Below are 24,698 nucleotides of genomic sequence, written 5' to 3'. Positions count from 1 at the left end.
AATCCTGAAACATCTTAGTTATCATTTTAAACACCAGTTTTCATCTTAGAATATTGCAGTTGCTGGAGAAATTACAAACCATTCCAGTATCTTTTCTTAGAAATCCCCAAATGGGGTAGCAAAGAGTCAAACACAAGTGAACAACAAAATCCAGCAAAGGATATTATGCTGGATGTATCCTGACCCTAGAATATTCAAGTTTTTGATTTCTCACTAACTCTCTGATGTGAACTTCTTTCTTATGATTTGTTTCTCTTAAAGGTAGAAAAAATGAAAGTACTTAACACTCTAATGCCTAAATTTTAAATATTTAATTTACCCTTTATCATGAGCACAATCAGAAAGAACATTAAACATTTTTGGATTATACCAAAAAAATGCTAACATATAACAAAGTACTAAAGTATACGCTAAAAATTACTTACTTTCTAAGAGAATCTATGATATCCATTGAAAAGTGTTCATCCCAGCCACAGTCCAATAAAAATCGAAACTCATCAACCTGAAGTAGATAACAAAGTGCAGACTCTTCTTGCACCCCTGAGAGGGTAGTTAGTTTGATAATAGATGTCATTTTTGCATCCCAAGGTCAGTAAACAGAAAAGTTCCTTCAAAAGAAAGAAAATACCATTAGAAATTTATCTGACAATGACAGTGAAATCTTTATCAAACTGGTAAATACATGCAAATTAATGGCAACATACGAGATCGCATATTAAAATTGCTGTGCAAAAAAGCACAATTGCCAATTATTTTCATCATCATCACCATCATCATACCACCAATAAATAGACAGTTGTCTTCTCAAAAGTCTTTGTGAAAAGAAGATTTTGGGTCTTTTTTTTTTTTTTTTTGGCTAAAAACTTGACCTTTCCCAGCAATTTTACAAAACTTTTCCAATTTAACCATCATTTCACCTTTTTAAGCCATTCTTCTCTCATTTAGACAAAAAATAAACTGCCTATTATTTTCCTCACAAAAGATATAACTACAAAGTGATAAATTATGATTTAACAATGAGTCCAACGATTAATTGTGACTGCCATTACTCAAAACATTTTTAGATTTCCTTTTTTAGAATTCTTTTCAGAACTACTGACTCAAAGCTGGAAGAAGAGACCATTTTCCAACTCCTTTATTTACAGATGAGGAAACTAAAGGCAGAGACTCAATCCTTTTAAATATCCTCAATCACTGTAAAGTTTGGTACTAATATTTTGAAATAACCACAAGTTATTTAAAGTCTAAGAGAAATAAGTTTAAGCTGGAAAATACTATTTTTAAACACTTATTCCTGAAAAATAAGTGGTTAAGTAGTAGGGCTGATTTGCTTATAATCTGGCTCAAATAATTCCGGAAGTTGCTGAGCAGTTTCTATAATGAGTGGATAACTTCCAAAGTGACTACATTAAAGGATAAAATCATTCTAACAATTTGTTACATATACTTAAATTATTTAACCAGTTGCATTTATAAACTATCAAGTTGTATTAGGTTCTGGTTTACAAAGAAAACCAAACTAGTTCCTGCCCTCAAGAAACTTGTAGTATATTAGAACTTATGTATACAGATACTTTCTAGGATATAGATGCAAACATTTTGATAGATGAGTATTAATGTCAATACACCTGCATATCATATTTTGGAAATTAGAATTCTTTATTTTTTTAGTTTTTCCTACTAATAGTCAGCCCAAACCCTATTGAATAATTGAGAAATTTTACATAAGAGCTTTTTCAATGTTTTGTAATCAGCAAGTCATCAACAAAAAGAGTCATAAAATGGTTCCTAACAGTATATTGCAAATGATTAAATTCAACTACCACCAAATGCCTACTACTTTTGGGTTAAATAATACCAGACATGTACAAAATTAAAATTAGAAAACGTTTACAATTTTTTGGAGGGGAGAAATAAAACAGACACACTAAGTAGACACAAAAATGAATAAAGAACTTCAATTTCTTCCAACTCCTGCAGAAAGTGATACTTCTAAAAACCAGGCATATTAGAAAAAAGGAAGGGAAGAGGTTTACAATTTTCACAACGCTACAGCATAGAAATTGTTAAGATAAAGAACTCAAAAGTTAATTTTGAAGCTTTAAGCCTACAAAGAAGACAAAATAAAGACTTATAAGGACCATGAATCAAGGTCTTAAAGAGAAGGAAAAGGAAGAGAATAAAGAGAATTTGAGGGAAAAAATCCTTTTTGGAAAAAAGTAAACAAATCAAAAATTGAAGAAAGGAAGAAGGAAAATTTTCCTTGAGAGGGGAAAAAGAGGGAAAGAACTGAAACACCAGATTTTTTTTAAAAATGAAGAAAAAGGAATTAAGATAAACCTTAAACTAAAGTTAAAATGGTAACAAGGTGGGGTGATACTAATGGAACGCTAAATGAGGGTAAGAGGAAGAAACTTGTGGGAACTACTTTAAAGAAGATTAAGCACATATAAACCATGAAGGTATACAACTTTCTAAAATCTATAAAGAAATAAGGCGGGGATGGGTAGTAGAGAGGGAGGGAACCACAGATTAGGAGAGGTTAAATAATAGCATGACAAGTTAAGGAACAGAATTAAAGCAGAAAAATTAGGGATTGGAAAGAAGAGAAATACACAAACATTACAAGAATCAGGAATAGAATTTATTAGGAAAAATAAAAGTATGGTTAGTAATCATTGATCTTAGACAAAGTCAAACTTAAAGATTCAATCAGGATAGAAATCTACATCATACATCAGCCATACTAATAGTTTTAGATGCATGTTTACATATGGTTAAGTCTTGAGGATACGTATGCATACTGCTCCATATTTGCGTGCATATAGATATATGTATGTGGGTGGGTTTGAATGTATATGTATATATATATGTGTGTGTGTTTATATCTATATATAAATATATCTGTACTTTAACTTGCTTTAAGGCAGATGGGAGAGGGATGCAAGGGGGGGAAGAAAAAAGTAAAAAAAAAGTGTGTAAACAGAAAACAAAAGAACAATCTACAAGGAAGCAAAGAAAAGATGGATACTCATGAATATAATTTCTTCTACTATTATAGATATTCTTTCTCATACATGTAATTTATTGTTATAAAATTTTGAATCCTCCCTGATGATCTGCTAGGCAATGTTCTGCTTTGTTTTGTTTTCTTTCTCTTCTGCTTTCTTTTTTTAATAAACAGAAAAAAAAAATTAAGAAAAAATAACTGAAGAGAAAGAAAAAGTACTTTTAAGTACTTAAAGAGAAAGAGGTTATTGTAAAATTTTCATTAAGAAAAACAATATTAGAAATTAAAGGAGAAAAATATAAACCTCTCATAACTTTAAAACTAAAGGCATTAAAAACCAATCTAGTAAAATGAAAGAGTTAACATATTGGATAAGAAACAAACCCCCACAGTTGTTTAAAACAAACACACCTGAAAAGCAAAGTCATATACATAATAAAGATGAAGGACTGGGACAAAATTTACTTCGCCTTAGGACAAGGAAAAACAAAAATTCACAAAATAAAGAGATAAATAAGGAAATAATGTTATGCTAAATCACAAATTATTATCAATATTAAACTCTGCTCCAAATGCTTTAGTATCTAAATTCATTTTTAGTTTACATATTTAATTTTTTCTATTAAGTGTTCTTTATTTTTAGCATTCTTTTTTTTTTTTTAAATGTCATTCCAAATTCTCTCCCTCCCACTTAGAAGGCAAGTAAAATGATATCAATTAATTGCAAATCATGCAAAACATATTATATAAACTCATAAATTTGTTACAGGTAAGATGCCTACACTCCCTACTATTATTTGATATGATGCTATGAGTACGTAAATTCTACTTCTAAGCTAGAAATAACAATAAGAAAAGAGAGAAATTAAAATCAAAAAGAAAAGTAAAGAGATAAAACTATTCCCATGTGCTAAATGCCATTTTCAAATATATGTGATCAAAGGATAAGAATAGTTCCCAAAAGAATAAGAATAATTCCCCAAAAAATTACACACTAATAACAAACACAAAAAAGAATGAGCCAGATCACTAATAAAAGAAATGCAATTCAAAACAATGTTCTGTTTCACCTTGAAAAGATAATAAGAAATAAGAATGGTTTATATTGGATGACATTGGAAAATAGGTATACTAGTACACAGTTTCACACAGTTTCACAGAACTGTGAATCAGTATAACTATTCTGGAAAGCAATTTGGAATTATACAAATGAAGAGATTAAAATGTCCATGATATCTGAGCCAGAGATTCCACCACTGAAACCAATAATAAAAAGCAAGATCCTATACATACCAAAATTTATAACAATATTTTTGTGGTAGAATAGAACTAGAAACACAAGAGATGCCCATTATTTGAGAAATGGTTAAATAAATTATAGTATGTGAATATAATGGAATATTACTGTGCTAAAAAAACTGACAAATATGCAGAGAAGCATGGAAATACATTAACTGAGGCACACTAAAGTAAGCCAAGTCAAAATAACAATATACATAATGGTTACAAGAGTGTAAACAGAAAGAACTCCCTCCACAAAATAACTGCAACTGAGCATTATAAAACTATAAAGAACATATTTCCTAAAAAGGAGATATGAGAAATTATCTCCCTTTCCCCGCCAACTCTATAGCAGAAAAGGAAGATTAACAGATGTGAAACACTCCATATATTTTTAGCCTTTTTTGATGTCTTGATTGCTTTTGCTATTTTGTTCCTCTTCCTCTTTTTCCTTAAAAAATTATTTGTTACAGGAGATAGCTAATAGAAAATGAGAGGGGCAATACAGGGAGAAATTTTGACTGTGTAAAAAACAAAAGATATCGATACAAATTTATTTTTTTTTTAAATTATCAATCCACCTTCTGACTCCAGAATCAATTCCTATCACTGCCCTAGACACAAGGCTACATTCCACCTAAGATCAACTACTAGCTGTTTCTCAAATTTTCATCTCATCAGCACATTCATCAGATATCTCACAAGTTATCTGTACCACCTACTCTATCTTCTCATAATCTTCCTTCTTCATTTAACTATTAGTTCATGGGCCATCTCTTATGAAAAGTTTCTCTACAGGTATTAATGTTCTCTCCTTCAATTTACTTTAAATTTGCTTATCTGATTCCACATTATGTCCCCTTGGCAGAAGGTAAGTTCTTTGGGGAACAGACTATTCAGTCTATTTTTGGAGTTCTAGTATCTTAAATTTTTTTTTGTTGTTCAGTCTTGATGACTGAATCTTTATTACCCCATTTGGGGTTTTCTTGGCAAAAATCCTGAAGTGGTTTGCCATTTCCTTCTTCAGCTCGTTTTATAGATGAGGAACTGAGGCAGTGTTATGTGACTTACCCAGGGTCACACAGCTAATGAGTGTCTATCCTGCTTTGAATTACTAAGCACTTAAACCTCAGCTGAACAAGATTCAGGTTCATGAAAATCACTGTGATGTAACAGGAAAAATAAACCACCAAAAATACACATGAAGTCAGAAGAATTGGATTACAGAAAGTTTCAGCTGTTACTAGCTGTGCAGCCATTGAAAAGTCACTTACCCTCTCTGAGCGCGTTTCCTTATCTATAAAATGGGAACAACACTTGTACACCCTTATTGTGTGTTAAGATCATGTATTCTTGAAAGAACCTTAAGGATGAATGCTATTTTTATTTCACCCTCCAAACCAGTATTTTGACCATTTGTGTAACTCAATAAATGTCTGTTGCTGGAGACAATAACAAGGGGAGAATTAAGAGGGAGGGAGCAGAAATAATAAATTCTAAGATCTAACAGGTAAAAAAAGGAGGTGGTTATCTATGTTTATTTATGACAGGGATTTTTAATCTAATTTGTACGATAGACCCTTTGGTATAAGCCTATAAATATCTTTTAATAAAGTAGAGAAAATGCTAAATTTCAAGGTCAGTGAAATAAGGATGTCATTTTTTCCCACTTCTTCCCCATTTGAGTTCAGAGACTTCCCAAAATCTATCCCCTGACTGCTCTGTGGACCCCCGGATTAAAAACCGCTGATTAGTGCAAAATCTGAGGGGACTAGGAGGAAAACATTACAGGCAACAGTAGTATAATGTTCTGTCAGGGAGTTAGTCATATGCAAGAAGGATAACAAAAACAGGAAAATCATCCATCTAAAATATGCATTTATTAAAAGCCTATTGTAAGTTAGGCTCGTAGCCAGGCCAGAGAGCCGCCAAATTAACCAAACGCGCGGGAGAGCACGTCCACGGGACGCGGGAGAGTCAACTTTTTCTAGCTCCTGGATTAATTTGCTACAATCTACATTACGGCGAGGGGTGCGGAGCCTCAAAAATGCGCTCCTAAAATCAAAACGACGGCAACAACGTAGCGCCAACCGAGGCAGTCAACATGCTAATAAAAGGCTGTCGATAATATGACAATGGACAGATGCAGCGAAGCAAGCAAACACCACCTAGCGGGCGCCGGACGCCGGAGGGAGGGAGTCAGCCTGGACAGCCTAAAGAGGAAAGCGGCACGGACAGTTCCTACAAGCGAGAAGTGGAGGCCAAGCAGAAACACGAGCCAAATTTGGTCCCAAAGAGGCTTTCCTCTTTCCGGGGGGAGGGGTGGGTAGTGATAAAAGATGTGTCTAGGCAGTCTCTCCCAAGGATGCCGGAGGGAGGATGCGAGGAGGCAGTTCAGGACCGCTGGGGTAGGGATGAGCTCAGTAACCTCCGAGCCAGGAACCACGAGGGCGGTCGCCGCGGGGGCATCAGGAAGAAGAAAACGCCTGGAGCGCCTGCCTGCGAGCGCCGAAGCGAGCCTGTCCTCCCAGAGGCCCAGGAGCTCAACTCTCCCGGTCAATTTCTCTTCTCTCCTCTTTGCATCACCACTTACCTCTTTGGCCCTCTCTCAGCACTTCTTAGCTTTTCCTTCCTGCCTCTCTCCCTTTCCAAGTCCTCGTTAGGTCCGGGCCCGTATGATAAAAGCAGCAACTCCTTCAGCAACCCGAGCAGCTACCACTGCCCGCCAACAGCAAGCGCTGACTGGCAGCCGCCATGTTGGGGGGCGGGGCGAAAGAGGGGCGGAGAGAACTGGGAGCTACCACTTTTTCCAAGGGGGGTAAAGAGGCACAGTGCGGTGCAGGAAGAGTGAATCGACCCAGTCTGGGGAAATTCCGCATAAGCTACGCTGGTGACAGAGTTTCAGAATTTAAACTATATCAGAAGGTCAAGGACAAACAAGAAAAGTGAAGGGGTGACTTTGCAACATCCCTAGCCCTTCTCCCAGCCTACGGAATGGTGGCGTCCTGCAGGATGTGACGGCGTCGGAGACCTCAGCCTGAGTCCTCAGAGGGTGCTTCTCTGCCCTTGGCTCGTCTCTCAACCCTCGGCATCTCGGCCTGCGGGTGAGTTGTTGATTCAAGGGGAACTGAAGTCGGGGAGACTCGGGGAAACTGGCTCCAGTTTCTTTCCTGCAGGCTCACACTCCGCCACCAGAGAACGAGTGAGGGGTTGGGCGTAGGGTCTTCAGGAGGGCAGAGGACGTTCGTGTCCCGGCCCGCGGGACTGCTTCCAACATCCCTGGGGAGTAGAGACGGAAGTTTCTTGTCGGACGAGAAATCTAGTGGCATTTAGAAACTACTGTGACCTCCTTGTGGACCGAAGCCGTCTTCTTTCAAAGCTGTCTTCCAGCCTGTGATTAGTGACGTGCTTTTGTTGCTTTGTAAAATGATAGCAGAGAGACTTTAAATCTTACTAGTAAAAATGTATTAGTGCTTACTACATGCTATGCACTGTGCTAAGTTCTTAAAAAAAATGGTATATTGGGAGTAAAAGTTTCTGTGCTATAGTATTTAGAATGGGTAATACTTTCTCTTTAAATTCTCAAAATCCTAGATTTTGGTGCAGCCACAAAACTGAATTCAGTTTAATTAATTATATTGATCATTTGCTAAGTAAAAGATATTGATTGGTATTTTAACCAATGTGTTTTAATTAATAGCTAACATTAATATAGCACTTAGAATGGAGATTGGGCTTTTGATGTTCTTAGTACAGACAACTTTCAAAATGATTAAATTCCCAGCAGTGCAGCTTAGTAAATTTTCAGCATTTTAAAGTGTTGAAAAGTTCCTTGGGTCAGTTTGAAGTGAAATGATTTGCCTGTGTTGACAGATTTGAATCCAAGTCTTCCTGACTTCCAATCTGGCTCTAGATTTACTATGCCCGTATTGACTCTAAACTTCACATAATTATCTGATTGTTTCCTCAAAACAATCTGTTTTCCTGTCCCCTTAACTGTAAAATGGAGATAAAAACAGTATATATATATAGCAGGCTTATTGTGAGGATCAAATGAGATATTTTTAAGCATTTAGAACAGTGTCTGAAGTAGTACTTATTCTGTATTCTTCCCCTTGACCCTTTTAAACTATCATCTTCCTTTTCCCTTTCTGCCAAATCTGTAAAAAGAATAATCAGAATTTTATTGCTTCACCACACATTAGTTTAAAACCTTACCCTGTTGCTATACTGAAGTACCACTCTCTTAAAAATACTAATGATTTTATTGTTAAATATAATGACTTTTCCCCGTCTTCATCTTTCTTAACTTCTCCATAGCATATGGAAGTATGAAGCAGTCCTTGATAACCTTGTTGACATTTAAAATGCCTCTTCTTTACATTCTGAAAGTTATCATTTGGCCATTGGTTCCTTTTCTTTTTCCGTAAGTGTATATTTCCCTCAAAAATTTTCCCTTGGCCCTTAACTTTTCTCTCTTAATGATCTCATGAACTCCCATATTTTATTAATTATTAAAATGAATACCAAATTTCGATCTTCACTCCCAGTCTTTCTATAAAGTCCTAGTCTTATATATGTTCATGTGAATTAGTGTCAGCATGAGCAAAATAAAAACTACAGTGACTTGCCCTATTGACAGCTAGTAAGTGTCAAGGCCTGAGGTAAAATTTGAATTCAAGTACTCCTGACTTCAAGGCCAGTGCTGTGACTTCATTTTTTCATATTAATTAGTGCTAGCTTCCTAATTAACTATCTATAGCTCAACACATAACACAAGTGCCTTTGCATGTAGTAAGTGTTTAATAAATAATGAACTGAACTGGATTTAAGGCTTCCTTGTAAATGAATTCTTCCTTGCAGCCAATTTTTTTTTTTTTTTTTTTACATATTATCATAGTTGGAGGATCACCTTTCTTTCTTACCTTTATCATTGTTACTGATGCTAAATTTTGCTAAATTTTTCCTGTGAAATCCCTTTCTCCCTTTTATCTTTTGTCAAACTGCTCCAGACACTAAAAGTAAATTTCTGAGGTTGTTTATGAAGGAAAAAAGATACAGATGCAGAAAAACTATACCAAAGATAATTAAAACTATAAACAAAAGAAAACTACTTTTGATTGTAATTGAAATAATTGGTACTTAAATTTCCTAAGCTATTCTGTGTAGTCATAGTTCCTTGACTCTAGCTTGGAACTTCAAATTGAACCATTTATTCCCCCTCTTAACCTGAAGATGATCATATCTTCTGTACTACAAACTTTCAGAGATGATTTTTGGGATTCATCCATTGAGTGTTTATAAAGCGCTTTGCATGCATTATCTCATTTGAGCCTTGCCAAAAAAAATTAAAAAAAAATATTTTTATCCTCATTTTATATTTGAGGAAATCCAGAAAGCATCAAAAGAATTTGAGCCACCATATCACACCATGGATTAAATTTACTTGTCTGTTTTTATATGTCTGGCTCACACTCAGTCAAAAAGCTTCCTGCATGCATGATGGATTTTGGGTATTTTCCTTCTTTTTTTAATAGAATTACTAATAAAAAATTCTCTTAAAATGTTTCTTAGGTCACTGTGAAGTTAAATGACTTGCCTAGGATCACACTAGTGTGTTAAAAGTCAGGACTTGAACCTGTGTCTTTCAGACTCCCAAATGATATAAAAGCTCAATAAAAAGAAGTAAAGGAAGAATTAAGGGTGGAAATTAACTCGAAATTTAAAAAGAAAAATACAGCCAATTGTTTGGAACAAATCATAGGCATTCTCATTAAAACAGTGGACAGTGAAAAAGATTATCCTTCCAAATGGGTTGAAACTAATGAGTCACTCTCTTCTCTTTGATAGTCTCTCTAAATTGTGTTAATTTGTGCATGTTTCTATCCCCAAATGGATCTCAAGCTTCCTGAAGGCAAGGACTATGCTCTTAATCCTTTGTATTCCACTCAGAACATGCCGGGTATTCTTCACATAGCAGTTACTCTGTAATTGTGTTATTCATTCATCTTAGACTCTTTTAAAGTGAATTATCCAAAATATTATAAGATTTAGATATAGAAATGCCCTTCCTTATAGATCAGGGATGGGGAATATCAGGCCCATAAGCTGTATAAAGCTTTTGAAATAATTTGCTAGGCAACAGCAGGCTATGATGAGCTGAAACCTAGATATGACAACTTCCTACTGATTTTTGAATTCTTTTAAGTTGATAATTGTGTGTAGCTTGCAATAATAAATATCCAAATGGCCTTTTGCAGAAAATTTTCTCACCTATTATAGATGATCTTTGCCCAGCAGCCTCATTTTACAGTAGTGGAAAATGGCTTCATAGTTTAAGTCACTTACTCAGGTCATATAATTAGTTTATTGAATTATAAGAGTTTAGAATTGTAAAGAACCTCAGAAATCCCTTGGTCTGACTAACCCCCTCCATTTTATAGAAGTAGAAATTGAGACCCAGATGGATGTATGCAGCAATTAGGATTCCCACTCTGGTTTTCTGACTTCAAATCCATTACTTTTTTCATTATTACACTTCACCTTCTGTATATTCCTTCTTAGTCACTGTATATAATTAGGCATAATTTAGTTTCTTCCTTAAAAAAAAATTAGTTTTTTAACTATTTGTTCATTTAGGGGAAATTGATGTTTTCTAATAGTTCTGCTAATCAAGGTAGAATGGGAAGATTCTGGGATCTGAATATCCTATCTCTGTCAACATATGTGTCACCTTGAGCAGGTCACTTGAATATTTCTGAATCTTAATTTTCTCCCATGTAAAATGAGAGAGCTGCAAAAGAGGGACTCTGCTCTTCCTAAGTTCTTTACAATGAAATCTAAATTTAGGATCTAATTTGGTGAAGAGATTTTTGTATTAACTTGTAATTACTGAAAAACACTATTTTGCAGATTTCAATTTTTTAGCATCATATATTGGAAATTGGTATTTCTCCATCTTCTTGTCTTTACTGCCATTAACACTTTTTCTAAGATGCTTAAGTTCAACTATTGTGATCTTTCTGCTAACAAGTTTTTTTGGTTACTTTTTTTTTTTAGTAGTCAGTTAATAATATTTGATAGATTTGCCAAGAAGTGTTTGTTTCAGTAGAAATATGAGTAGAGCTTTTGACCTTGGTGCAAAAAAAAAAAAAAAAAAAAAAAAAAAAAACTTATAAAACCTAAAATAAATAATTCTAAATGATTTTTATAAGGTGGATTAATTTGTCAGCAATGGCTTCCATTTTGAACATAAAGAGAGAAACAATATCATAAAGCTCTTTTATTTTAACTCCTGAATGAAGAGACTGTAAGCAAAACTCAAGAAACCCATTCCCAGAGAGGTTGGCGATTGCTTTGTTGGTGGAACAAACTGAAAATGGGTATAATCATTCTGGAAAACAATGTAGAGTTATGCAAATAAAATATACATATGTCTTTTTTCTTTGATTCAGAGATTTTACTCTAGACATAAACCATTAAAGACACAGCAGATTAAAAAAAAAAAAAAAAAGGTTTCTTATATACCAAAATATAAGTAACAGAGTGGATATTCATTGATTGGGCAGCTAAACAAACTGTGTTTTATGAATATCAGGGAATACTACTGTGCCTAAAAAAGGAAAAGTATTTTTAATACAAAGAAGCATATAAGACTGGCATGAACAATCAATTAAGCAGAGCCAGGAGAACAATATACACAATGACTATTATGTAACTATATATGATAATATATATAATAACTATAAGGAAAACATCTGTCACAAAATAATTAAAACAGACTGCTGCAAAAAACAAAAAACAAACTAAAATCCTTGTGATTAGGAACTTTTCATGTGTTATATTCTTATCAGCATTGTCTAGGACATTGCCTGGAACATAATATGCATTTAATAAAATGGAAATCAATGTGCACACTAATCCATACTACTACTACTATCTTTTATCTTCATCATATGAATTTTAGATACTGTTGTGGAGGGATTTACAATTCCCCTCAGTCCCTAATGCAATTATTATACCATAAATATAGTCATCATTAAATGTTGAATGAATCAATTAATGAGGCCCAAAGAATTTAAGCAAATTAGTAGTTTGAAGGGAACTTCAATATTCATATTAATCCCGTCTTTTCCACTAAGTACTTTCTTCCTATTTTAGATGAGGTTTTTAAAGATTTCTCAAAAGCAAAAGTCTTATCTCGTGATGCCTTTTTCCTTTCTTTTTTCTTTTCTTTTTTTTAAGCAGTCATTATGAATTTGATTCAGACTGTTCGTGAACACTGGGTTCATATCCTGGTACCAATGGGATTTGTCTTTGGTTATTACCTAGAGAAGTGGAGTGATGAAAAATTAACTACTTTCCGGAATAAGAGCTTGTTATTTAAAAGGTGTGTTTACAATTTATTTTCTAGACCTTCTATTAACTAACTATAGTACTCAGCCAGCAATTTTCCACAGTGAGCTTAAAATAAAAGTTATTACATTCACTTTGGAATCTCATTAAAATGCTACCATCAAAAGAAAAATGCTCTCATAATAAACTTCATAAGGTATATCAATTGGATAAAGACAATATTTCTTGTGTGTCACAAGATCATTTATCATTATGTTACTTGGAACTGGGAACACCTGTTTGGATTTTTTTTTTTAAACCATCTTAGAAAAATTGATTTTGTCCATATTTCAGAGGCTAAGACTTTACCAATGTGGGTACTTCTTCCAGTAATACATCTCACAACCCCAAATAAATTAGGAGACAATGTAAGCTGCTGTGGCTGGAAAAAAATTGGAAGAAGGCACATCAGGTGCAAAATTTGGGAACGGGGAAATGGATAACTCAGGAAGAAGTATAGACTGATAGATAATTGCAGTTCGAATAGGAGAGTTCCTTTGGTAAGCTATTATCAGGAGAAGGTTCCAGCAACCTGCATATGATTAAACATTTTACAGCTGTTTTACAAGTTAAATATTCTTAAGTCAAAGATTGTCTATTTTATGTGTAGAAAAGTTCCAGAGAAGCATATCCAAAAAGATCAAGGTGATGTTCCATATGAAGTTAGATTAAAAAGGAAATGAGACATTTTAGTCTAAGAAAAAGGCTGAGAATTTGAGATAAATGAATAAAATCATGAAAGATGAGGAAATGCATACATTTGAATATACTGGACAAACAAAACATCTTAAATGAGAACACATAAATATATATATGAATATGTATATAGTATTTTACTTAAGTCTCTGTAGGATAAAAGAAATAGTATGATCTGGCATTGTAAGTAGTAAGCTTGATAGGATTAATCCCCAAGAAGTGGGCTTCCTTGGTACAGGACTGAGGTACAAGAAAATAAAGACAAAAGTCTAATTTAACTAGGTTTTCCCCCTTTTCCCTGATACTTTCAGGTAGATTGTACATCATTTATGTTCACTAGTATATTAGTTTTGTATCATAAAAGCAAGGATTACCACATTTTGAATATGTTATAAAGTTATAATGTCACAGTGTGGAGCTAAAGGAGCCTTAGAGATCATCTGATTCAGTCTTCTCATTTTACACAAGAATTTGAGTTCCACAGAAGTTAAGGGACTTGCCAAGACTCACATAAAGTCAAGGAAACTGGAGAGTCAGGAATTGAACCAGGTCTTCTAACTATAAATCAATTTCTCTATTACACTAGTGCCTCATAAAAGTGTCATATTAACAAAATAAAATAGTAAGTTAGCCTTTTCTCCTTTTTCTTGCCCACAAAAATTGTTTCTTAAATGTTTGTCCTTTATCTCTTTTTCCTTCTACACAGGGAACTGAAACCTGATGAAGATGCTACCTGGAAATAAAAGTTTTGGCTGAATTGAGAAATGTTCGTGTTGAATAAAATATTTTATGAAAACAATGAAAATTGCTTTGTTTTTACTTAGGAAATTGTGTTTGCCCCAATTATGATGAATTAAAAAAATAACAAGCCCCTGAAAAATTTGTTCAGATTGATTATTTTTGTGAAATATCTCCAAAGGACACAGGTCTTGACTTGCACTTGATGTTTATTATTTTTATGTTTTGAAAACAATTAAATGCTGTTCACAAATTCCTATGAAACACTCCAAACATATCATGTCCCAGACATCTAATAAGGCTCTTCCACCTGATATTAATAGCATAATAGCACTTATTAAGGTGGTCATAAATATCAAATATGTTTGTAAAGCCATTTCAAATATATAAAGCAAGGGTTACTAAACTTTTTCCACTTGCAGTTTCTTTTTACCTGAAAAATTTTAAATGACCCAGAATTTATAGGTATATAAAATTAGATACATAAATCAAACATTTGCCAATAATCATTATTTGCCTAAATCATTATTTAATGACTCCCAGTCTTTTATGAGACTCCAAGTGGGGTTATAAACCATAATTTAAGAAGATGGGATATAAAACACTGCAGAAATACTAGTTATTAATAGTAATAGAAGAGTTTCATGGAAGAAGTTAGGTCTATAACTTTTAATGTATCTCTTTTGCCTCCCCCTCTAAATTACCAAAGTTTTCAATTGAATAAACATTTTTGAATGAATTGGATGAATACAGAAGCACAGAACAGGCACATTTCAGTAAATGCCTATCTGGCTTCATTTAGGGATATTTTGTTACTCATTAACATCTCTAAAAGTGAGTTAGTTCATACGATCACAGACCTAGAGCTGGAACTGAACTTCATTATTTGATGCAATCCCTTCAGGAAATTATGGGGCAGAGAAGTAAATTATTTGTCCAAGGTTACAAGGGATAGTGACAGTCTGGATTTGAACTCAGACCCCTAGGATGCCTTGCTGATTAGCTGAAAAGTTAGATTTCTCATTTCTGAACTCAGTAAAAAAACTTGCTGCCCAAGTCTAACCATTTGCTACTCTTAAACTTCCAGCAGCACATTGTCCAGTGAAAAACATACTTCTCAGCCTGGCATTTAGCGCATTCCACAATCTAATTCCAACTTCAATCAACAAACATATTGTCTCCTATGAACTAGGCACTATACTAATGAACTAGGGATACCAAAGACAAAATAAGTCACTGCCCCCAAGGAGTTTAGATTGTAAGAGAAAATAAGCAGAACATACTAGTAAATACCAGATACAAAGTAACCCTGGATGAAGGGGGACCAGGAAAGGCCTTGAAAGAAACCAGAGACTCCTAAAGGATAATACTATAATATATAATAATAAAATAAAAGAATATTTGAAGAGGGAGAACATTTCATACAAAAACATGGAAACAGTCATGGGGAAAAGGTAGGAAAAGGTCAGGTTCTAGTGATATTTAAATATTCAACAGGGGTTTCTATTTAATCATAAAAGTAATTTAGTTTTTATCATGTAGAGACATGGTCAGATCTGTGCTTTGTGGAAAGTGGTTGAAATGAGGAGAAATCTGGGACTTGATCCATCCAAGCTACAAGTCTAACAGGATAGTTGCTATGTGGATGAAAAGACATATAAAAGAGGTATTGCAACAGAAATAAGATTTGGTAACTTTCCAACCTTGTTTTATATTACTTCTTCACTCTAGCCCAAGTAGACTACTTGATGTTCCCTAACTAAACATTCCACTTAATATCACAAGCATTCAAACAGAACTTCCTGCTGACATTTCTTCAAATCCTTAATCTTCTTTCAAGGTGTCTTTTTTTTTTTTTTTTTGGAAGACTAATCTAAATTTTTCTGTAGTGAATGTTCTCTTAATTTGCCACCTGCTTACATATTCTACATAAAGAATATGTATCTACAGTGGCAGATAGGTAATGAAACGAATGGAGTACTGGATTTGGAATCAGAAAGACCTGATTTCAAATTCTGCCTCAAACCTATACCAGCTGGGTGAATATAGGCAAGTGCTTTTCTAAGTCTGTTTCCCCACTGCAAAAGCTAGGAGGCAAATTATAATGCCTACCACAACTACAATTGTAGTAATGATCAAACGATATGACATAATACAAATTATTTTACAAACCTTAAAATAGGTGGCTTAATGGATAGAGTTGAAATCTGGAAAAGCTGAGTTCAAATTTAGCCTAATACATCTAGTAGTTAGTTGTGTGATCCTGGACAAATAGTTACTGCAACTGTGAAAAGAAGATAACAGCATCTATCTCCTAGAGTTGTTGTGGGGATCAAATGAGCTACTATTTGGAAAACCCCAAGCACAGGGCCTGACTCAGTATATACTATTAAATGTTTACCCTCTTTTCTTCTATATTTGTAGTAGAATGCAAATTCCTCTAAAACAGGAATAAAGTAACTGCTTATAAATGTTTACTGCAATGGCTTTGGAGGACTAATTAGTTTAAAATACATATACATTGCATTTATCTGGGTCAAAACAATGAAACTGCTTGTTTCTATTTTAGCCTATGCTAAACTGCTTCTGTATTTCTTCTAATTTAGGTTGTGTGAGGCCACTGAAACTGAGTAATCTTAAAATTTACAGGAAGTAGTATATATGCGTGAAATGTGCACATATATATATATATATATATGTATGTATGTGTAATAAGTGCATATATACATACATGAATCAATGTATCATCTACTTACTACTGGTAAGGAACTAACCAACAAAAGCATGAATTTATCATCACGTCGTCTGAGTTCTGAGCTCTGAGCTCAAGCTTTAGTCCTCTGACCCCCAAATTCAGATCTTTTCCCTATGCCACACTTTCTACCTCTAGCAAAAGAGCCTCATCTTTCACAGACTCCCACTATGAAGGTGGCAGGAAAGGAAGTCTTCGGAACCCCACGATTCGAGCCTCGGGCTCCTCTTCTGAAAAATGAGGACCAAAGGATTTCTACGGCCCCTTCCCTGTAGGCACTAACCCTAAGATCCTGAAAGGTGAAGGACCCACCTGGACCTAGTTCAGTCAAACAATAGAGGGGAGCCCACAGCCAAATCTGACCCAAAAGGTCCAATAGTCAGCGCGAAGATGCCACAAGCTGCAGGAAATTGATTTGCTGGGGACCGGAAGCGCCGTGAGGGCGGAGACGAGCAGCTCCGTGACAGTCACGTGGAAGTTACGCTTCAGGAAGGGCTCTCAGTAGACCCGCTCTCTCCTTCCCACCCTCCCCCCGCCTACCCCCGCCTGCTTCTCACATGACTCCTTTCCCCTGAATTTGATTGGTCATCAGCGAGCTCGTGTGGGCGGGGTTTGGCGGAGTGGGTTGGACTTGAGCGTGGGGGTGGGGATGGGGACAGAGCTGGGGCGGGGGGCGGGGGGAGGGGCTGGAGGGGGGTGGTTCGACGCGGGGCGGTTGGCTCCAGACAAATAAACATGGAGTCCATCTTCCACGAGAAAGTAAGTGTCCGAGGATCGGTGGGGCGCTCTTAGTCCTCTGGGTGGTGCGGGATGAGAAGGGTGTCCAGGGTTCTCCAAGGAAGCCGAGGCGGCTTCTCTTGCCAACTCCACCCTTCCGCCAGGGCCTACCTAGCCTGGGGAAGGGACACCCACCCAGCTTAGGCAGCTGCTTCCTTCCTAGGGCACCCATCCATTTCCCAGCCCCAGGATCCTCCTCACTGGCCGCCGGCTGCAGGCCTCCGAGGAGTCCAGGAGGGACCAGTGGGGCGGGGGTCGGAAGCCCCAGGGAGAGGAGAGAAAGGGATGGATGGGATCGTGGTCGTGCTTGCCTTGGGCCCTGAACCTGAGAGGGTGCATTGGGTCTGCCGTTCCCTTGCTAGCTGTTATTTATTGTTATTGTAATCTTTATTACAATTCCACTTTTCCTCCCCGCCCCAAGCTCCGGAGTCTGTTGCTGTCAGGATAGGAGACCCCAACCTCTCTTTTCTTACCTCCCTCCCTCCGCCCCATACATACACACCTTGTAAGATGGATCGATAGGTGAAGAAGCCTAGTCCAGAAAGCTCTTCCTTTCTGCACTGAATTGACTTTAATTAGTTCAACACCTACCCATCTTTGAACTGGCAGAGTGATGTCTACTGGACATCGAGTCAGGACTTTTTGATTAAGTACAGGATCTGGAAGGCTGTAGCTGTGTGGTCCTTCCCAAGCTAGTCACGCCCCACTCCAACTGTAGTTTCTTTGGGGACTTGCCCTCCCTACCTTGAAGCCTTGTTTTTGAGGAAAGCGTTTTTGAAAACCTAATTGGCGCCATAAGACTCAATTCAAATGCCACCTTCTCTGGTTCCTCTCCTTCCCCTGACCTTCCTCTCAGACCTCACATAGTACTTTATATTTTACTTATTTGAGTTATTTATTGTGAAATATCCTGTTATCCTTTTTTTACATTGGTGTCGTCTATCTTCCTAGTTTGTATTGTAAACCTTTTAAGAGAAAAAATAATACAATGTTTGTATTATTGTATGTCATTAAAAGCCTCCAAACTGGAACTCTTTTCTCTCCATTAAAATGATCAACCCACATTAGATTTTGGTGTGGGGGTGGACCACACATGGACTCATCTTTTTAGAAGTTATGTTCAATTTCAATTCTCATTAGATAAATGCCACTCGTTAAGTGATATGGGATTGGACTGGGACATCTCAAATCCTTAATTAGTTGCACAGGACCTTTGTACATGTGTTTGTTTCTGATTGTTTCTTCCTTTGATTCTTAAGTGGCCACTTGAAAATAAGGGCAATTAAATGGTTGTGGTATGTGGAGAAACTTGTCTTCTCTCTTTGTAATTATCAGGCCCATTGGGTGTGGGTGAAACCTTCCATGAACAGCTTTGGCAAGTTTTGTTTTCTTGTTTTATAGTAAATGTCATCATGTATAAAAAGGAAAACTGTCAAGATTGTTTTGGAAGAATGGAGTCTTTCATGTTGTCCATTAAATATCATTAACTTTATTTTGATTGCTTAAATGAAGGTTTTTTTTTTTTTTTTTTTGGTACTTTTAAGATGAAGGTTAGTACTTCATCTCACAGCACCCAAATAAAAATCCACCATAGCAGTATTGTAGTGGATTTGTTATAATAAATCATAAGTACCTCTTTTTTAAAAATAGAAAATTTTAATTGCTGGAAGAATTTTCAGAAAAATTTTAAGAAGATAATAGGTTTTGTTGTTGTTGTTTGATGGTGATGTTAGTGGTATAGATATTCCTTGATTGGGATTATTGATTATTTTACTTGAGAAGGAAATGTAGTTGTCTGGCAGACAGACATATAGTGAGGCTTTACTTATATATATTTCAAAATTTTAAAAATATTCTATAATTGTTTATTCTCCTTCCATGATGCAGTTTGTGACTGTTTTACACATTGGGAGCCTATTTGCCCAAAGTTCACCAAAATTCAGGAATCTCAGATGAGATTCCCCAACTAAGCATTTATTTCCATGTTCAGTACACATTTTCTTCTATTCAAAATCTCTGTCATTTTGTTAGCACAATAAAAAGAACTGAATTTGGTGCCAGAGGATCAGCATTTGAATCTTGCTTCTGCCACTAAACTACTGTTATGACCTTGAAAAAGCCATATAACCTCTTTGGGCCTCAGTTTCCTTATTTGTAAATTAAGAGGTTAGACAAATTTACCATCAAAGATTCTTCCTAGCCAGAGCTTCCATTTCACTGGTATAGCCTTCGTGAATATAAGGTCACCTCCACATTATGAGACATTCATTGGTAATAGGATTTCAGTGGCAGTTGCTTCTATACAATACATCAGATGCCTCAAATTCAACTGGAATGTAGTAGAATCAGATTAAATCTGAGAAATTTTAACAATAAATAAAAAGACTATATACATATGGATAAATAATAGATAATATACATAAATATAGATAATGCTAATTTGTTATTATGTAGCTCCCAGGGATTGTTTCAAACACAACTGTAATACATGTCTTTAAAGTCCTATGTGTTTCTGGGTATTTTATTTTAGAATCCTTTAAATAATCTTTTACATGCTACTTCATGAATTTACCTAATTATATTTTGAGAGGTTGAAACTTTTAATTGCATTAGTGTAGAAAACTTCTACCAATGAATATGGTCACCTAGCGTGCAATTTTTGGTCTTAGAACATTGGTGGGGCACTGAGATATTAAGGACCTTCTGCAGAGTCACTAGTATTGTCAGAATCAGAAGCTGAGTTCAGATATCAGGTGACAAGGGCCTGTACCAGTATGTTGGCTTTGTCAGAAGAAAAAAGGGAACATTTGTGAGAGACATGAAAGAAAATTGACATGAATGATAACAGATTGGATATGAAGAGTAATGGGAAGATTTGAAGAAGACACTTAGATTTTGAGACTAACTGTCTAAAGGACTTCCACTTTGAGACTATTCAATAAAAGATGTAAGATTCAAAGTCAGGAGAAAGGTAGATTTGAGAGAGAAGAGAGCATCAAGAAGAGAATGATCAGTGGTATCAGAGGCTATAGAGAAGTCAGGAAGCATGAGGAATAAGAAAAGGTCATTAAATTTGATTGTTTAGGAATCATTCAGAGAAGTTTTGATTGAATGATGACATTGGAAGCCAAATTATAGAGTGTTAAGAGAATAAGAATAAAGGAAGTTAATGTGTCCATTGTAGAAGGCCTTCTCAAGGAGTTTAGTATCAAAGGGGATATCTAATAGGGATAGAGTAATCAAATAAAAATATTTTGAAGATGGGGAAGACAGAGAGATTGAAGATGTGAGAAACTGGGACTAATAATGCCTTTATAAAATGTCATTAAAAATTATGCTTGTGTAAATGATCTCAGAAAAATGCTTAATCTCAGATTATCTTGTCCTTGTGACCCAGCATCCTTTTACCTATCACAAACTAATATATGTTTGGGAAATAAAAACTCCATAAGGAATATTTTAGAAGTATGTAAGTATCTATGTGTTTTGTCCTTCATTTTTTTCCTTTTCTTTGTCTTCATTGATGTTTGAACTTATTGTTTTTAGCATTAACGTCAACTAAATAGTAAATGTGAATGTGTTCTCCTGATAACCAAAGCTGACTTTTAAACCCAGACTCAAAGCCCTTTAGTTCCTCAGCCCTACTAATCACTATCTCCTCACAAAAAATAATCCTTGAGTTTGAATTAGGTTTAAGCCATTTTGCCTCTCTGTGCCTCAGTTTCTTCATCTGTAATGTAAGGATTAAATTAAGTGTTTTCTAAGATTCCTTTTAACTCCTTATATTATTTGGTTCTTGGTACTTTTTGTTCAGAGGCACAAAGGAGTTTTGGGTAAATAAAGAGAAAAGCATGGAGTTGTGCATTTTAGCCCTAATAAAACATAACTGGGGGAATAATTGGAGGGGAATTGAGATTTGTAGTTTTGTGCTCCGTTACATTAAACTATTTTTTTGGAATTCTTACCTGTTTTTTTCCTATTTTTTTTTTAATACACCTTCTTCATAAGCAGTTTCTTAGTAGTGTCAGCATGCCTTTGAGTAGCAGCTCTTGCTACAAAGTTGAGCCTGCCTTCTCTAAAGAGCCTTCTTATAATCACTATAAATACTCTGCCTGGATCCATTTCTCAGTGGCTAGCTTCATGATTTGGGGAAGGGGGGGGGGGAGGATGGTTAAGAGGTAAGGGCCATGTTATCTTTCCTAATCCTTATGACACTTAAATCCAATTATTAGTCCTTGCTATGATTTCTCATTCTTTTATCCATCAGTACTTTCCCCTGTCATCACTGACTACATTCTCCTCGCTTCTCTATCTCTCTCCTTTAGTTAATCAGTTGAAATCTGTACTCTCTTCTACTCTCAAATCTATTGCTTCCTTGACTTACAGTCATTAAACTGTACCAGAACTCCTGCCCAGAATTACTGTCACCACTTGATGTCTCTGTGTCCTTGCATATGCTGCTGAATGGGACAAGAGAAAAATTAAGAAACCAGTGTTGATTGAGTCACCTCAAATGTATGAAGACTCCAAAGGATCTTAACTCCAAGAAGACAACTCTTTTGTGCCTTCAATTTCTTCTTTCTCACCAAAATGGCTATTTGAAACTTATTTGATTCTTCTCACCCTCTCTGATAAGAAACTTGCCTGATAGCAGCCCTTTCCCCCCTCCCCCAACATAAGAACATTAGAAAAAAGATCCTTCCTTCTTTCCTCTTCATCTTGAAATTTTTTCCACTATCTTCACTTCACCATTTGATATAAGTTGACCTTTCTTCTTGCCAAGAAAAACCTCTCTCTCCATTCTTGATTCTAAATAACAGATCATCCCCTCCATCATCTCTACTTTGTAATTTTTAATCTCTTTTTCTTGATTCTTTCCCTGCAATCTATAAACACACTCTTATTTCTCCTATCCTTAAAAAAATTCTTTATTTGATCCTACTTGCCATGTATCATCCTGTATTTTTTTACCCTTCTTGGCTAAGCTTCTTGAGAAAGTCATCTACACTAGGTACCTCCACTTCATCTACTTTCACTGTCTTCTAAATCCTCCACAGCCTAGCTTCTGTTCATTATTCAACTGAAATTATGTTCTCAAGTAGGCAATAATCTCTTAACTATCACAGCTAATGACCTTTTCTCAGTCCTCATCTTTCATCCCCTCTACAACTTTTGACATTGTTGATCATCAGTTCTTGATATCTATAAGTGTTCTTCTTTTCTTCAAATTCAAATCTTACTAACTCCTTATAAATTAATTGAGAGACTCCTCTTAAAGGAATTTTGAAGGTACATAGTTAAAAGACTTTACTTAACATACCACATTTTTCTCTGCTTCATTAGTTCTTTGACAGTTAACAATAGATGTATAAAGTAGCATTTTGGGAGATAGATGCAAGAAAGGACATTGTACTTGACAAAACAAAATAATTATAAATAAGGATGCCTGAAATTTACCTCCATGTTAATGGTGTGGTATCTCTCAAATAAGATTACTGCTTGTTTATTAATTTTTCTGGGCCCTGAAAGTAAGAGAAACCAAATGCTATTATAATCATAGAATAGTTGTAAAGTCAGTAATGGAATACTCATAGAAAAATATAAGATGTTCTATATTATTTGTGCTGTACATAATGTTTATCTCATTAAATTTATTTTTAGTTTGTAGCTGAATGGTTGATCAGACAGTACTTTGTTAACTGCTAAATTGTATCCTAAATATAACCAAGTGAGTTTAAGTGTAGCATCTGAACCATTTTTGTTCTATTTTGTTTCAAAGCTAAAGAGGTTGTGGTTCAATGTATCAAAGACAAAACTCCTAGATTTCTCTTTAAAGAATACTGCTATTCAAAAAGTGTAGCAAATGATAACTAAATCTTTTCTCTTGAATTATTAGCAAGAAGGCTCACTCTGTGCTCAACATTGCCTGAATAATCTATTGCAAGGCGAATATTTTAGCCCTGTGGAATTATCCTCTATTGCTCATCAGCTAGATGAAGAAGAGAGGATGAGAATGGCAGAGGGAGGAGTCACTAGTGAAGACTATCGAACATTTTTACAGGTAATAATGTTTAGGTCTCTAGACTCTTTGTGCCCTTTATCCATGAGGTATAGTTTGAATATATTTTTAAAAAACTAACCACTTTCTAAGGAATATTACATTTAATGATTGATTTGTTGAATAATGTTTTAAAAAGATGAACTAATTATTTCAGCAATTTGATGTGTTAATTATAACCATTAGCTGAACTTGTAAACTGATGATTTTTAAGAATCCTAATGATACTTTCTCTTCTTTTCCTCCCACCTATCAAAATCAAACAGCAACCTTCAGGAAATATGGATGATAGTGGTTTCTTCTCTATTCAAGTAAGTATGATTAGTATTGTACATTGCTTTTCAAGACATTCCTTTTAAAATCATTATAATTATATCAATATTCCTAAAGTTCTTCCATCAGGTTGACCTTAGCATTAGTCAGCATTACTTAAAGGAAACTACACAATTCTCACATCATTTCTCAGAATTTGAGCACATTTAAATGCTTTTAAAAAGTAGTTATTTTATTTTCAGCTAACTTTTAATAACGGTTCTACTAACAAGCCAAAATGTTTCAAACTTATTACCTCTTGGGTTAATTTTTGCCAGTTACTGCAAAAATCAGCATTATAATTACTATTTGTCTTTAAATCTGTAAAAATTGGATCCCTTGGTGATGCTCTGTGGCTTTTGCTTTTCTTTACTTATGGCTCTCTCCAGGGTCCTTGGGATGGGTAGGTGTGTATGGGTGTGTGGGTGTGTGTACATGTGTTTGTGGGATGCTGTCTATTTTGTATGAGTTTTTTCTTTTGTTTCTCACAGGGTCCTTTATGTGGTGCGTACAAAGATATCCCTCAGTTCCTCTGAGGGGCCAATATCTGCCTCTTATCTTTCTTCATATTCTCTCTTTGTGCACCTTCCTGGCCTCATCATTCAATTGCATTTCCTACCACTGCTTAATTGTGCTACTGTTGTAGGTAATGGCTACTGCTGGAGGCAGGATACGGGACT

At 35.3% G+C, this 24,698-nt stretch overlaps 3 protein-coding genes across 8 annotated transcripts in view; 2 read left to right on the top strand and 1 right to left on the bottom strand.

Moving 5' to 3' along the window:
* Window positions 1–6,979, bottom strand: part of CPSF2 (cleavage and polyadenylation specific factor 2) — a 28,982-nt gene extending 22,003 nt beyond the window's left edge. For both annotated transcript variants that reach the window (XM_051977345.1, XM_051977346.1), the window contains exons 1-2: window positions 6,885–6,979; window positions 426–608 (exon numbers count right to left, since the gene is read on the bottom strand). In XM_051977345.1, coding sequence (XP_051833305.1) covers window positions 426–574 — 149 coding nt within the window. In that variant the 5' untranslated portion in view covers window positions 575–608; window positions 6,885–6,979. The remainder of the gene's footprint in view (window positions 1–425; window positions 609–6,884) is intronic.
* A 310-nt stretch (window positions 6,980–7,289) lies between these two features.
* NDUFB1 (NADH:ubiquinone oxidoreductase subunit B1) lies at window positions 7,290–14,186 on the top strand. Of its 2 annotated transcripts, none has more exons than XM_051977348.1 (3): window positions 7,290–7,395; window positions 12,539–12,680; window positions 14,088–14,186. In XM_051977348.1, exons 2-3 carry the CDS (start codon window positions 12,544–12,546, stop codon window positions 14,122–14,124), a joined length of 174 nt encoding a protein of 57 aa, XP_051833308.1. In that variant the 5' UTR covers window positions 7,290–7,395; window positions 12,539–12,543; the 3' UTR covers window positions 14,125–14,186. The 2 variants fall into 2 exon arrangements, with proteins under 2 accessions (XP_051833308.1, XP_051833309.1); XM_051977349.1 differs by having other exon boundaries at window positions 7,315–7,395; window positions 12,536–12,680.
* Window positions 14,187–17,579: 3,393 nt separating this feature from the next.
* The window catches only part of ATXN3 (ataxin 3), a 31,621-nt gene continuing 24,502 nt past the window's right edge, over window positions 17,580–24,698 (top strand). For 3 of the 4 annotated variants that reach the window (XR_007950566.1, XM_051977342.1, XM_051977343.1), the window contains exons 1-3: window positions 17,580–17,630; window positions 23,545–23,709; window positions 23,973–24,017. Coding sequence is in view for 3 of the 4 variants with exons in the window: in XM_051977342.1 (XP_051833302.1) it covers window positions 17,607–17,630; window positions 23,545–23,709; window positions 23,973–24,017 (234 nt within the window). In the remaining variant the exon portion in view is untranslated. Of the gene's footprint in view, window positions 17,631–23,544; window positions 23,710–23,972; window positions 24,018–24,698 lie in introns of those variants that run through there. The other variant, XM_051977344.1, reaches the window with a different exon arrangement.

This window comes from Antechinus flavipes, chromosome 2 (assembly GCF_016432865.1).
Source record: "Antechinus flavipes isolate AdamAnt ecotype Samford, QLD, Australia chromosome 2, AdamAnt_v2, whole genome shotgun sequence".
Lineage (NCBI taxonomy): Eukaryota > Metazoa > Chordata > Mammalia > Dasyuromorphia > Dasyuridae > Antechinus > Antechinus flavipes.
This window is presented reverse-complemented; position numbering and strand designations above follow the sequence as displayed.